General features: G+C 36.8%; 2 protein-coding genes across 2 annotated transcripts; both read left to right on the forward strand.

The window, feature by feature from the left end:
- The first annotated feature begins 9,133 nt into the window (after nucleotides 1-9,133).
- On the forward strand, nucleotides 9,134-11,211 carry LOC105390170. Its single transcript, XM_011561421.3, has 2 exons — nucleotides 9,134-9,533; nucleotides 10,344-11,211. Exon 2 carries the CDS (start codon nucleotides 10,350-10,352, stop codon nucleotides 11,199-11,201), a length of 852 nt encoding a protein of 283 aa, XP_011559723.3. The 5' UTR covers nucleotides 9,134-9,533; nucleotides 10,344-10,349; the 3' UTR covers nucleotides 11,202-11,211.
- Nucleotides 11,212-12,950: 1,739 nt separating this feature from the next.
- On the forward strand, nucleotides 12,951-14,362 carry LOC105390171. The gene is made up of 2 exons (XM_011561422.3): nucleotides 12,951-13,018; nucleotides 13,379-14,362. Exon 2 carries the CDS (start codon nucleotides 13,403-13,405, stop codon nucleotides 14,291-14,293), a length of 891 nt encoding a protein of 296 aa, XP_011559724.3. The 5' UTR covers nucleotides 12,951-13,018; nucleotides 13,379-13,402; the 3' UTR covers nucleotides 14,294-14,362.

The raw sequence follows: 14,362 nt of genomic DNA on the forward strand, positions 1-14,362 counted from the left end.
GACCGTCGCGTTTCAAAAAACGTTTCTGAGACTTTCATAGGAAATAATTTCGGTTTTCTTTTCCATGATGGTCTCATAAATATTTTAACTCTGTTTGTGACATGAGAATTTGTCTACAGTATAATATTATTATTATGCAAGCATTCGTCCAATAGTTTTTTAGGTTGCGTTGTTTACATAACACAAAAACGTGAGCACAACTTTTGACAATATCCCGGCACAACCAAGATAACGAAGAACCAATCATGTTTTAGGGGAAACGTCTGTTAAGTAAAAAAAACCTACATAAGTAGGTATGTACCTACTACAACCTAAGAGTGCTTACATAGAGAATTATTATGCGAAAGCGCTCATGACATTAAAAAATCCGGGAAATGTTCCGTGAGTAGCGCTTTTACATAATCAGGTTACCGGTACAGGTAGATACAGGGAACCCAATTCTCTATGTACCCACCCTAAGGCCGTATACTGAAAGAAAGCTGCAAACTTTTCTCGCCCCACTATGGATATTTTTCCCGCGCTTATCAGCGCTGTTTCGGTAAAGTATGATAAAGTAAGCGCCTATATGAGCGGTGGTAGCTCAGTCGGGTAAGTGCCCGCTTCTCACGCCAGAGATGCGGGTTCGATTCCCGGCGCTGACATGTACCAATGAGTTATTTTTACTTAAGTACAATATATACCATCGCTCTTACGGTGAAGGAAAACATCGTGAGGAAACATCTAGATATGTGAACCCACCAACCCGCAGTGGTGGACCAGCGTGGTGGGAAATGGTCCAAGCTCAGGAAGGCAGTTTAGACCTTGGGGACATGCACAAAGGTTCCATTCGAGACAACCAGGTGCAGGTACTAACACCCCCACAGAGAATAGAATAGAATAGAAGCGCCTATAAGTTTCCAGCTTGAAATATTGTTCAAAATGACCTCCTGAGTCACCCACTTTCGCCACACTATATACCTTTGTTAACCCGTGTATAAGTGTATATCTACCTTCGCAAAGGTAAATTATGACCCTATTTATGTTACATAACTATTGTTTAATAATGCCCTATTTGTTTAAAATTGATAAAGCCATTTGCCCGCTCGGTGGGGTCTAATCAAATAGCGATTACTAATGTGTTACTATGATAGTAGACTTGTGGTTTACGTAACAATAACTATTGATATTTGGTTGCGCAATATGCCTAAAGATATGGGACGAATTAACCCTTGGTAGATAGCTTAGTTTCACTGCTTTTCACGAAAGCTGACCAAAAATTAGGACTCAATGGGCAAGTTTCCGAAATTTTCCAAAAATATGCGTCTGATATTTTCCTGTTGCTTAAATTATTTACGCTAAATAGAATTTTTATTTTCTTTCCATGAAAACTTGGTATAGATTATGGGATATTTTCTCAGGTAATTAGGGTTTAGGATTGGGATTCCCAGCAATACTTACCTATAGAAAATATTATTTTATTAATATATTTTTCACCTTTAAGTCTTACATATATATTCAACTCTTTCCTATGGGGGTCAAACATAATTATATGTATCTTTAGCTGACTGTACAATACATAATTAAACATGATAATACACATAAAAATTGGTCACGTTTCGTGAATACAACTCTACTGCTTAGATAACGTGTATTTAGACAAATTTTAAGTCAATAATAATTATTGTGTTTTCGCTTACATAAAGTAATGCACAGTATGAAGACTACCTACTCGTAAATAGTTGTGAAATTATGATGAATAGGTATGTTTATATTTTTTCTTAATTATTTACCGACTTGCGGAGTAATCATTGTAAATAATTTGTTATTTGCAGCTGTGCCTATTTTATGAAAACACGTGACTGAGTCAAAAAACGTCATAAAGGAATGGAATTAAGTTTTTTTATACTAAGGTATTTATAATTTCGTATTTGGGGGTGCATGATATGAGCATTCCCGAAGGTAGAAGGTATCAGCTCGACGATATCAAACTAGATAACTGGTGAATCGATCTTTTAAATATTAAGTACTCCACTTAAAGCCTAATCACAATGAAAAGGACATCATGTCCACCAACCCGCACTAGGCTAGCGTGGTGGACTAGGCCTATATACCCATCCTTCATTGGAAGGAGACCCGTGCCCCAGCAGTGGGGACGAGATGGCTCGTGATGATGATGGACGAAAATATCAGAAACGTTTTTAAAATTTGTATCGTTGTTCACAATATTTTATGGATGAAGCCTGATTGTCTAATTTTATTATTAATACGACACAAAGCTAAATAAAAAAGGCGTATCAAAATAATATCAACTACTTAACGCAATAGTTCTTTATTGCACATAAAAACATTTTACAAAGAAGAACTTAATGCTAGTAGCATTCTTTACCAGTTAACCTTTAGTGATGTAGAGAAAGTGGTTGGTAGTGCGATAGGCTGAGAGGAGATAAGTTTATCTACTTAAATCGAGACACAGAGATATACTTACTTATACCTTATACATGATAGCTATACAAATGATATACATACATATATAAATATATTAAACTAATAAACTTTAGGTCAGTTTTCGTGAAATATCTCTCCCGTGACTTAATTTAAGATCTCTGTCGGCTGATTTCGGATCACTTCGTTGCGGATGTGATCTTTCAGACAGAATCCAAGCATAGCTCCATAGCTCACTGAGTGACTTTCAGTTTGAGAAGTAAGTTTACTAAGTGCTAATTTCTCCATAGTCGTTTAGAGCATAACCAGGGAGTAGTGGTTGACTTTTGACGCATCTGTCATGAATTTTACATGGAGATGACGTTTAGATAACCGACTATGGCGAAATTGGCACTAAGTGTCCTTTGGCCAATTTTTTCACCATGGCAACAAACCCAAGTCTAGGCCTTGTGTTTGCCACCGACTTGATAAGAAGAAGAATAAGAATGCGAACAAGCACACATTAAGTACAAAAAAAAACGGTTTAAGTATATTATTAATTTTACGCAAGCTTTAATATAAAAAATGCTTACATAAAAAGCTTGCAGATAACTTTTGACTTTTCAACGGAACACGCGTAAAGCTAGTTATCTTCAGTACATAAAGAAAATAATCTCCTTTTTTATTTATAATGCTATTACGTGAACCAGGATGACGTCTCGTGAGTAGAGTTTATGCAAGTTTATTAGGCGGTATTTTAAATAAATATATGATTTAATTTGCAGGTAGGTAGGTATATACTTACTTAATAATAAATCTTATATAATACAATGTTATTCCTAAATGGTCCACCGCTCCACCTAAAAGTTGTCTTGATAAAATTATAAAGTCACCATCATCATCACAACACAACCCATCACGTCCCCACTGCTGGGGCACGGGTCTCTTTCCAATGAAGGTGTTTAGGCCTAGTCCACCACGCTGGACTAGTGCGGGTTGGTGGACACCACACAAGCAAGCTTGTGCTGAGAGAGTTGTGGGCAACCCGACTGTCAGATGTTTTCAAGCTGCCCGAAGGCCTCTGACTAAGCTTCACGACTTGGATAATTTTAACCAGCCTTTTTTAAGTGGCGGATTCTATCGTTTGTTTGCAGCCAGATTTTCAGTGTTTCAAAATAATAATCATGTAACATAGGGTATGACAGTGGGAGTCATTATGAACTGTTGCTCTACGCATTTGGAAATTGATGAATAAATATCTAGTTTCCACAGTAAAAAGTCACGTGACTAACAAAGTTTCTTTGGAAAAGCATTTTTTTTCGCGAATTTCTAAAGTTGTAGAACCAAAGCTGTTGAGATATGACCCCCTGAGTCACACCATTTCGGCTTAGTATGTCTACCACTTTTGCTACACCCTTTTTGTATGGAAATATTTTGACCAATGCACGTAGTTAATAAATGCAAGGAAAGGAGTACATTATACGGTTATCGCGTTATAGGCGTATTATTGTAGCATAATAAATTACTTAATCACTTTAAGAGATAGCCGGACAACAACTTTTACACTAGGTATCGGTCACGATTTCAGGAACGGAACTCGGGACAAATACAGTCAACCATAGTCGATACATAACTATCTAAGTAACTAATGCACTTTTTACCTACTCATCTTCTAACTCGTAAATCGCATATCTAAGTTTATTTGATGTATTATTAGATATAATATTGTTTAGTATATCTACTAGTTAGTAGATACTGTAGGTATTTAAACTTAAAAGTTTCCTATGACTACATACAATCTTTATTTTCTTTGTAACATAACCTAAATGTCCACCAACCCACTTTAGGCCAGCGTGGTGGACTAGGCCTAAAACCCTTCCTTCATTGGAAGGAGACCCGTGCCGCAGCAGTGGGGACGTAATGGGTTGTGATGATAACCTAAATGTATAGGAAGCGAAATAAGTATGTCAGGATCGTGGCACGTGTAGGTTCATAGTCTCAGCCTACCCCTCTGGGGGACAGGCGTGTGCATACGTAATTGTAATAACTAGGTATGTAGTGTATTTATAAATAGGTATGTAGGTATGTAATGTATAAACTAACAAGATTTAATTTAATTTAATGTAGAAATAAAATAGTTGATTGAACAAGAATCAATGAATCGTTCAGTCCCCAGCCCCACGTGTTATGTCTGTTGCAACAATATTCTGCTGAGTCACACTCCGACAATAGTTTACAAACACCTTAGATTAACAATATACAAACAAGATGGAGTGTCAGTGCAAAAAAAATAATACCCAACTTTTACTGAGCTCATATTTTGAATTAATTCGGTTAGAAGATCTGCGACTTTATTCATTGGTAGATTTAACTTAAAACAGTTTCACAGTTAACAAAATGCGGACAGTTTTTTGAAAAAGAAAGAAAAGAAACAACTTTATTCACTCACACTTTATACTAATGTATACTCCCTTGCGGGGTAGGCAGAGGTTCATTGCTGCACTTTTCGCCAGTGTTTATGTTAGTCCCAATGTAATAGGGGGCGGGCCTATTGCCATTTCACGGGCACATGCAAGACCCGAGAACAAATATCTGTGTTTAAACAAATATCTGCCCCAGCCGGGAATCGAACCCGGAACCTTCGGCTCAGTTATCAGGGTCACTAACCACTACGCCACCATTCGGTCGTCAGTTTTTTGCTTTGTGTTTATATGTGACACACCATCTGGTTCGTATAGTTAATCTTAGACAAACACTATTTATAGAACTATAACCTAAGGATAACCTACATGCACTTTGGCTATGCGGTTTTCTTACACGGTGGATTCAAATGTTCTTATATACCTACGGTAAGTATCTTATTTCACGAATACAATCTTAAAATAATAATTGAAACGCCTACAAGCTTCGTTAAAAACTGCTTATCTACAATTTTTCCAAAAACAAACAGTAGGTATTTAGTCAATAAAACCACCCCGAGAGGTACCATGGCACTGGCAGCATTACCCCGCTGCACAGACAGGGACAGCCTCTGTATCAGGTGTACCCCGGAACGAGATCCCAGACCACGACTCCTCAAGGGTCTACCGGTTTCGCTTAAAAAGGCCTTCTCCCCAAACCCCCAGCTCGACTTTAGAGTTTTTTTTTAATTTCATTCATCCTATAGGCTGTTGCAAAAGTGATAGGTAAGTACCTACCTATTTATTGGTCAACCCGTTCGGGTTAAGACTGACAACCAGCCCCCGTATTTTGTAACTCCGAGTGGGGTTGGTTGGTATAAAATGGCTGACAACTTAGAGCATTATTAATTAATAACTTTTTACTGACTTATCTGATTTCACAAACGTTTATGTTAAATGTAAGGATATATTGTTAGGCTTCTTGCATATTTCTTTCACTAAGATTTTTGGTGTTTTCGGTTAATAAGTCTCTAAGTTGATACCAATTATCGCCGGTTGCTAACTCTCAAAAAGTTACAAAATACGGGGGCAGAGACACTAAAAGGCCAAGATAAATAGTCGTTGCTTAGCACTTGCTCAAACTAATGCTTAGCCAAGTACGACTTCACCTGAACTAAGTCGAGTTGCAATGATTCTCTAAAATATACACTATACCTTTTTCCACGTGGAAAGACAGCTGATACAAGCAAAAACTTCCCTTATTCGAATGTAATAAGGGTCCTGTCAGATGTCTTTCCCCGTGAAACAAGGTATACATAGCGTTTGCTCGGCTAAGTCACTGGCTTAGAACCTGTTATGTCAAATCTGCGTCAAATGTATATTTATTTATCTGTGGTCATAGTTTCATTCCGTAGTTTTTTAGCAAATTTGGTATAAATGTGGTCTGTGGATAGCCTGAGAGCATAGAATAATAATTTCCTGAGAGTGTGGCAGATGTGACAACTTGGGTATGCTAAGCAAGGGCCAAGTCTTGACGAATGTGAACTCGAACTCGGCTAAGTCAGAGTGCGAACTTACTGGCATAGTCTGTGCTCAAGTAGTGTCTATTTTAGTGAATTCGTGTTCTTAGCATATGCTTAAGCTAAGACTCCGTCTTAGTTTCGTCTATTTATCTTGGCCTAACTGATTTAGAACCGTCTCTGCATTTACTTATGCACGCCATCTATTGGTTTTTATATGCAATACAACAACTCTTACTAATTCGCTCCCCTAAGGTAAGTACTACATTACTACGTTACTACATTAAATAATCTAATGGTTACAATAGATCACGGCAGATGGCGCTTTTTGGATGATTATTGAATGTAGCATCGTTCGCATCGTTTCACCTAGTTTCTCGTGTGAAATATGTAAGTATGCATATTCGTGATAACGATTGATATAAGTTATATATACAAAAATAAAGGAAAAGTAGTTCCGTCAATCAATCATTACTAAATTAGAAGCAGTCATGCTAAGTAAATACGTAGGTACCTAACTACAGTTACTTTTTTTTTATTTTGAACCCCTGAAAAAATAGGGGTAAGTAAATACATGCTAAGTACCTAAATACATAGGTACCTTCTGTTGTATTTTTATGTTTAACCCCTGAAAAAAATAGGACTTTGTAAGTAAATGTATCGTTGTAAAAGTATCTAAGTATGTAGTGATACATGTTCAACGGAGACTTGATCATGCATCATATCATAATTGTCATCATCATCAGACAAAATATGAATGCTGCCTCTAGCCCGCTTAGTTCCAATTTATCTATAGCCGGTTAGAGCATAACCAGGTATTAGTGGTTGATTTTTAACACATCTCTCAAGAATTTAGTATGGAGATGACGTATAATTGATCAACCAATACCTGGTTACAATTTAACCGACTATTGTGAAATTGGAGCTTAGCCTGACAGATTCTGAAAGCTATGGTGTTCGGTAGTGGATGGATTAATAAATATTATGCAGAATTGGCAACGTTTTGGGGCTCATCAGAACTTTTGCTCTACGATTTTCTTTGTGATAAGCTGATAAGTGTACTCATAGGTAGGTAAGGAAGGCCGAGGAAAGAGTGTCTGTTTTTAACAAATACTTTTATATGTCTCGGTTGCGAATGGATCCCAGGACATTTGGCGATTCAATATTGAAATGTCTTTATTCAAAATTGGCTATTCTGAGCCTGAGCATAATGTCGCCTATCTAGGCTGGATATGACCAAGCTCGTGTAACTTTTTACTCAAGAGTAAACTGCCAGTTACTACCTACTATATGAATATGTCAGGAAGTAATAATGTCCTCCTAGCCGAATTTCGACTACGGCGGCCAATCTCATTTGAGATCAGCCATCTACGCAGGAGTAGATTATAGTGCCCAAGTGTGTGCGCAGTACACAGGAGCACTCTCTGTTCCATCACTCTCATAACCCAATGGGACGGATTGACCGACACGACTGGAGAGAGCTAGGCGCAGGACCGACTGCTTTACATGCCCATCCGACAGCATGGATCGTTTCACTGTTTCGGACATCAGGTGATCAGCCTTCTATGTCCTAACCAAACTTAGAACCACAATTTAGAAACACAAATTGATGGTCCCACCCGGGAATCGAACCCGGGACCTCTGGGCCATGAAGCGAAGCTTCTACCACTAGACCACAGAGGCAGTCAGGAAGTAAACGGATGCTGTATGATGTATGAATGATCCATACCCTGCTGAACTGATAATTTAACAAACTGTTTAAATGTTAAATGTAGGTGAACTTCTCTTAGAAAGAAAATATATGTCAGTTATATAACTGATTATGCTAAACAGTGAATTTGCTATTATCATCACGCTATGCTTATTGGACTGTTACCACTTTCTTCCTTCCTAACGAATGGCCACTGTTTCCATTGTTTTGTTAGTATTTACCGCGCAAAAAGAGAGGTGTCATAAGTTTCCGACTCTGATACGATAGGACTTATTTCTAATGAGCATTTTTTGTATGGGTGGTGCCACAGATTAAGGTGGAATTTCACCAAACGCTAAACGTATCCTTAACGTATACTTAGTAGCCTGTCAAACGTCTGTCAGTGAGTACAAAATGTATTTAAAATTTGATTTAAATACAAATTTTAATTACGTTTAGCGTTTGGTAAAAGTGACCCTAAATATTAGTTCGGTAGGTAACTACTAGGTACTGACGCTTTCAAGAACAGATGAATCCTATTTTCCAGCTGAAAAGCAGCGTTGTGGCCTTACTGTCCACAGCTCATGCTGAGCTGGTGCCGTTTCGACACTCCAGACAGCAACCCGTTGTGTTATTCTTTTGTATTTTGCCTATATTTTTGTTTTTGTCTCATGTTAAATTTTTTTGGCCTTGTTGTTTTGTATACATATGTATATCTTTTCTTTAATTCTGTATTTTTTTTCATTTTGTTGTTGTTGCTGTCTATGTGTCGAATAAATGTACCTATCTTTATCTTTATAGCTAAGTATTGTCATCAATTACTTCATTGGTAGTTTCTGAACTAAGGTTTGACAAAGAACTAAAAAGCTTCTTGTTAGAAAAGAACTAAAAGTATTTAGAGTTTTAGATACTTCGATTTTTTTTTGGTAATATATGCGATACCTTAAATTAATACTAATACATACTGAGATATTTATGACGATATTAGTACTGTCATTTGTTTAAAATTCGACTGTATCCGTAAATATTATTTTTCGTCGACACACTTTATAGTTTGACAGTTCTAAAATTTGAATTTGTGCCTAAAAAATGAACATTATTATTTACTTTTCTCCACACTGTTGTGCAGTGGCCCGACACTTACCGTCGCTCCCAGCACAATGGAACCGTTGACAAATGTATTTCCTTTGTTAAAGTACATATAAACAGCCAATTTACTGAAAACATAACACAATAGTCTGCATCTTGTTGGGCCGAAGACACATCATTTACTTTTAAATTAATTTTGGCGCTCTTGTGTCTATGGCACGAGTTTTTTTTTAATTGGAGCGCTTGTCAGTGGCTTGCGTCCTAAATTATTTAAGCCTAGTGACTCTAGATAAAAGGGTCAATTTGAAAATAGGTTTGAGATAAGTTTGTTTGTTTATTTTTGCCCTAATTTTGAAGTTAGTGTTATAAATTTTAAGTTAACTGTTGGGAGTTACAAGTGGGCTAGGACGTGTGTGGAATATTATTTATTTGAAGGTAAGAGTGTGTTAGTAATATTTCTGAAGTGAACTAGGTATATTTTACTGAGTAAACAAACAGGTTTTAATTTATTCCATCTCATTATTAATATTAATCTTAAAAACTATGTACAATGTACAAAGTTTACAGCCCTTAAAATAAAATTTGTAAACAAAAAAAATTGGTGCGTAAGTTTGTTTTGACAGCCCTAAATTATTATTTTTTTCCCTGCCTTTTTTGGCCTTTAAATTTTTGACCCATTCAATGATTTGGATATCCTGAAAAAGTATGTTCCTATTGTTCTAAAAGTCACGATTCTAATGAAGTAGGTACAACTCGAAAAAAATATCTAGGTACTTTTTCTGATGACTGTACTTCACATCCTAAAAGTGAATGTGAATATAAACGCTGTAAACATCCGTACTCAACGATTACAAACACTCAACATAGTAAACACTAACAGATCATCTTGTAGGATTTTACGAACACATTTTTGGTTTTATTTTCAAATATTCCATCGATGTGTATTAAAAGGAGCATATTATTATCACCGTCAGCTAGCAATGGTTTACTGCTGGAAATAAATAACATAACTAACTGTCCTTGAAGCAACTCATCATAAATTTATTTAATAACATAAAGGTATATCCTAGAAATGTTATCTTAGGAATTATTTATCTTAGGAGGCTCCGATCCTCAGAGTTTTCATAGTTTATTTAGTGATTCATAATTTCAGAATTCATTATCATCATCACCCATCTTCCACTATAGGATCCAAGTCTCCCTTACTGAATGCCAAAACAATAACAACAAATGCATTCATTTCAGGTCACAATGCTGCCCCTACTGATGCTGACGCTCGTGGCGACCACGACAGCCATATCCGAAGACTGCGTCTACAGATTCGACAACAAACTGTACACCAGAACAGCACTCCTCACTATCAAGGGTCTACCGAGCAACCTGGCTCACAATCCAGCCACCAATGACCTTTTCTTCACTCTGATAGACCTAGATTCTTTAACAGACGACGAAGTCCAAACTAAAATGGACCAATACGTTCTGCACAATAATGTTCCGACGAAAATCGATGGTGTTCACGGTCAAGCCGTTGCTATAGACAAGAGGAGGAATATAGTTTATCTAGCTACTGACAATGGTCTCCATACGCTAAACGAAACTTACCAACCAACGTTTTTAAGTCTTAAAGACGAAGATATCATCCAGCTAAACAAACACATGATCAAAGACGAATTGTACGCGGTTCTGTATCCGGACAACGAAGTCATAGTCTTAGATATTAAGAGGAATGAAAAAAGACCAGTGAAAAATGTCCCCTGCACATATATTATGGCTGTAGATATGGAAGATAATGTTTACTACGAATGCGATTCGAAATATCTTAAAGTTTTGCTCAAAGGCTTTCAAGAGCCTATAGAATTCGCTGGAATAGCTAAAGACACAGCCAGGGCTATAACAGTCGATAGACAGAACCGAGTAATTTTGGCCACTAATGATGGTCTCTACCAGTTGAAGCCAGACCGAGTCATTCCTAAGAAACTGATGGATCTGGAATATTGGCCGTCGGGCATTGAGTTTGATGGTGATGATATGTATGTTTCAACGACAGGGGTTATTTACAAATATAGTAATAAGGACTGTAAAACGAATGGATCTAAGTACTGAACTGAATTAAATTATTAAACGAAATTAATTTATTGTATGCTCATTGTTTTATTTAAAATCTACGCTAAATTAGGCTGTAATTAGGGCCTATTGAAGAAAAAACATAAGTAGGTAGGTACTTAACTTATTTTGAAGTGCGTTTTTCCAATCAGTAACAATGACAATCCTGTGTTTGGGTCATGTTATTCATATTTTTAAAACCTACACTCCTTCAATCCTTAAGATACCTCAAGTAACTAGAATTTAATTATATTTTTTAAATGCACATTGAAGTTGTCTATAAAATTATTTTCCAATAGTTATCGGTTCTTTATATTGGCAGAAAGATTTTACCACTTCAGCTTTCTGATTTTAATGTTGTGTCGCTGGGATTGTTACTTCACAATTACCTTTGATCTAGCACTCATCTAAGCATAGCTTCTACTACTTAATGTTGATTACAATACTCGTATACTTCATCATAATCATCATCATCATCACGACCCATAACGGCCCCACTGCTGGGGCACGGATCTCCTTCCTAATGAAGTAGGGTTTAGGCCTAGACCACCACGCTGGCCTAGTGCGGGTTGGTGGACCCCAACACAAGCAAGCTTGTGCTGAGAGAGTTGTCGGGTAAGTGGGCAACCCGACTGTCAGATATGTTTTCTAGCCGCCCGAAGGCCTCTGACTGCTGCCGAAGCAGCAACCGGGACCCACAGCTTAACGTGCCGTCCGAAGAACGGAAGCGTCCAGAAAAGATATATAGGTACTTAGAGATAATTAATTGTAAGAAATATGCTTTTTACTAAGGTTCCTAGGTAGGATAAGGTACATATTTGTCTCTATCATCATCACTTCTGGAAATCAGGTAATAAAACAGATTTGTGTATTTTATTATTGTTCACACACTTATATTATATTTGTTATGAAGATCTATTTTTTACTCATAGTTGCGTGCGTACTGCAATTAACTAACTGCCCATATAAAATCAACAAGCCACTGATATTCTACAGTAAAATTATGTAAGTAAGTAGTGCCTATGATTTATCAATGAGCAAGTTACACGGTGAAATAACTCAAATGCATTTTCAGGCCCTCTCATTTGTGTAAATCTACGTAGGTGTTTAAATAAGCATGAACTTTTAAGTTCTACTAAACGACACGACAATTCAACCAATCACTGCATTAAATAAGTTCTGCATAACTTGAAGTATTGATTCATACTTGGTTCATACATTTTTGCTGTCATTATGAGATTTATCAGTGTCGAAACGAAAATAATAATTCCTGTATAAATTTCAGCCCACCAGACGAATCTGGTGGGCTGCCTTATGTGAACATAGAAATGAGTGAATCTGTGGCATCTAGTCATATACTTAGTCTTAGTCTGTGTTTAATCTATATTTAATTCAATTATGATCCAATAAAATTCCTGCTATATAGTATGTCGGCTTATATTGAGCTATATAATCGTCCAACTCATAATTGATTTGTCAATATCTGTTTTCTGTGTAGTTTACACATAAGAACATCAATGATTCCTTTCTGAGACCATTATGAAGGCTAAGCTATGGGCAAACTTAAGACTATAGGTAGAACAGCCAACCCGTTATTGTACCAGACATCTACCTACTCGTACCCTTTTACAATGATATAACGATAATATTATAATTGTAGCAGTCATTAACAATAGGACAAGTTATTAAATATTTAGACATGGAAAATAAAACAATATTTCCATCTATTGTTTCATGTTTCAGGGCGTTTTTTTTTCATTCTTTGAAGTGACATCTCTGCTAGTGGTTGCTAGAGCAAAGTGATTTGTAGTTTACAGGTAAAAATATCAGTAATTAATTAATTTTAATTAATCATTAATTTAATTCTGTAGTGTTATTTACCTCTATGGTGGTTTCTTCAATTTGTAGTGTAATAAATTAAACTTCAAAAGTAAACTATTTTTTTACAAACAAAACAATATTTTTTCCTACTAATTTTACAACAAAGATCATTAAAATACGTACTTGAAACATTTGATTTTCTAGACGCACTTACATGGTTGGTGAATTTTGGGAATAAGGGGGAAATTGGTAGAGAAGAAATAAGACCATTTTAGATTTAGTTACCTACAGTCCTACATACAGCACGGTTTTTTCAACACCTTTTACAGCATGTAATCTCTTACACCTTTCCACAGAACACCAGCTGTCATGAGTTCATCATGTTCAACCTGAGAAGACCTTTTGCCACCTTCATCCTCACCCTCTACCTGGTCAGCTGTCAGAGCCAAAAGTGCGAACGCATCCAGATAGGCCAGGAGTTCTACAAACGGAGCCTTATCGCCAGCATCGATGGCTACCCAACCGGCATCGTCATCGACCCGAAAACCGACAACATCCTCTTCATTCTTCACAAAAAGAACTACACTAAAGGCATCCATATCCTCAAATACGGGTCCTTGGGCATCAAAGAACTTCCTATCGGCGATGATGTGATTGGTCAGTGCATCGGCATTGATTCAGCCAATAACATCGTCTACATCGGCACCAATCAGGGCCTTGTCACTTTTGACAGCAGCAAAGGAGAAGTCTCAACAGATAGACCTATAGGTGACGATGATATTCGAAGTATTTTTATCGACAAAACTGATAACCAAATGTATATAGCTACGGGCGTTGGACATGAGATTTTTATCTTCATCAATGGTTCCTCGGCTGTTAAAAGATATGAAAAGGTTCCTAAAGCGTATAGCTTCGTTTTGGATAGCAAAGGGAATAGCTTCCATGAATATATTGACGGGAAGATCTACTTCTATCCTATAGATCTGTTTGAACCGATACAGTATAAAGGTTTCACTCGGGAACTGAAGTATATAATAGGTTTAAATAACAATGATGAAGCTATAGTAGCAGTCAAAGGGTCTCTGTATAAACTGACTACTACCAGTATTCTTCCAAAAAGAATTGGCGAGTTGGGGTTCAAAATCACAGGTATGGCTTTCGATCGTAAGAACAACATTATTATTGGGACTAAAGGTAAAATTTATAGATACAAGGCTGTCGATAACAATGATCCCTGTCCATCTGATGATTACTTCATGACGGGTATTTGATAAATATAAACACACTGGACAATGCCATTGTGGCGATCCAACAACGATAATTTGATTAGTTGTTAATGA

The sequence above is a fragment of the Plutella xylostella genome, chromosome 31 (genome assembly GCF_932276165.1).
Source record: "Plutella xylostella chromosome 31, ilPluXylo3.1, whole genome shotgun sequence".
Lineage (NCBI taxonomy): Eukaryota > Metazoa > Arthropoda > Insecta > Lepidoptera > Plutellidae > Plutella > Plutella xylostella.

Coding starts and splice junctions, on each gene's coding strand:
- LOC105390170 (XM_011561421.3), top strand. CDS start 10,350: ATGCTGCCCCTACTGATGCTGACGCTCGTGGCGACCACGACAGCCATA.
- LOC105390171 (XM_011561422.3), top strand. CDS start 13,403: ATGTTCAACCTGAGAAGACCTTTTGCCACCTTCATCCTCACCCTCTAC.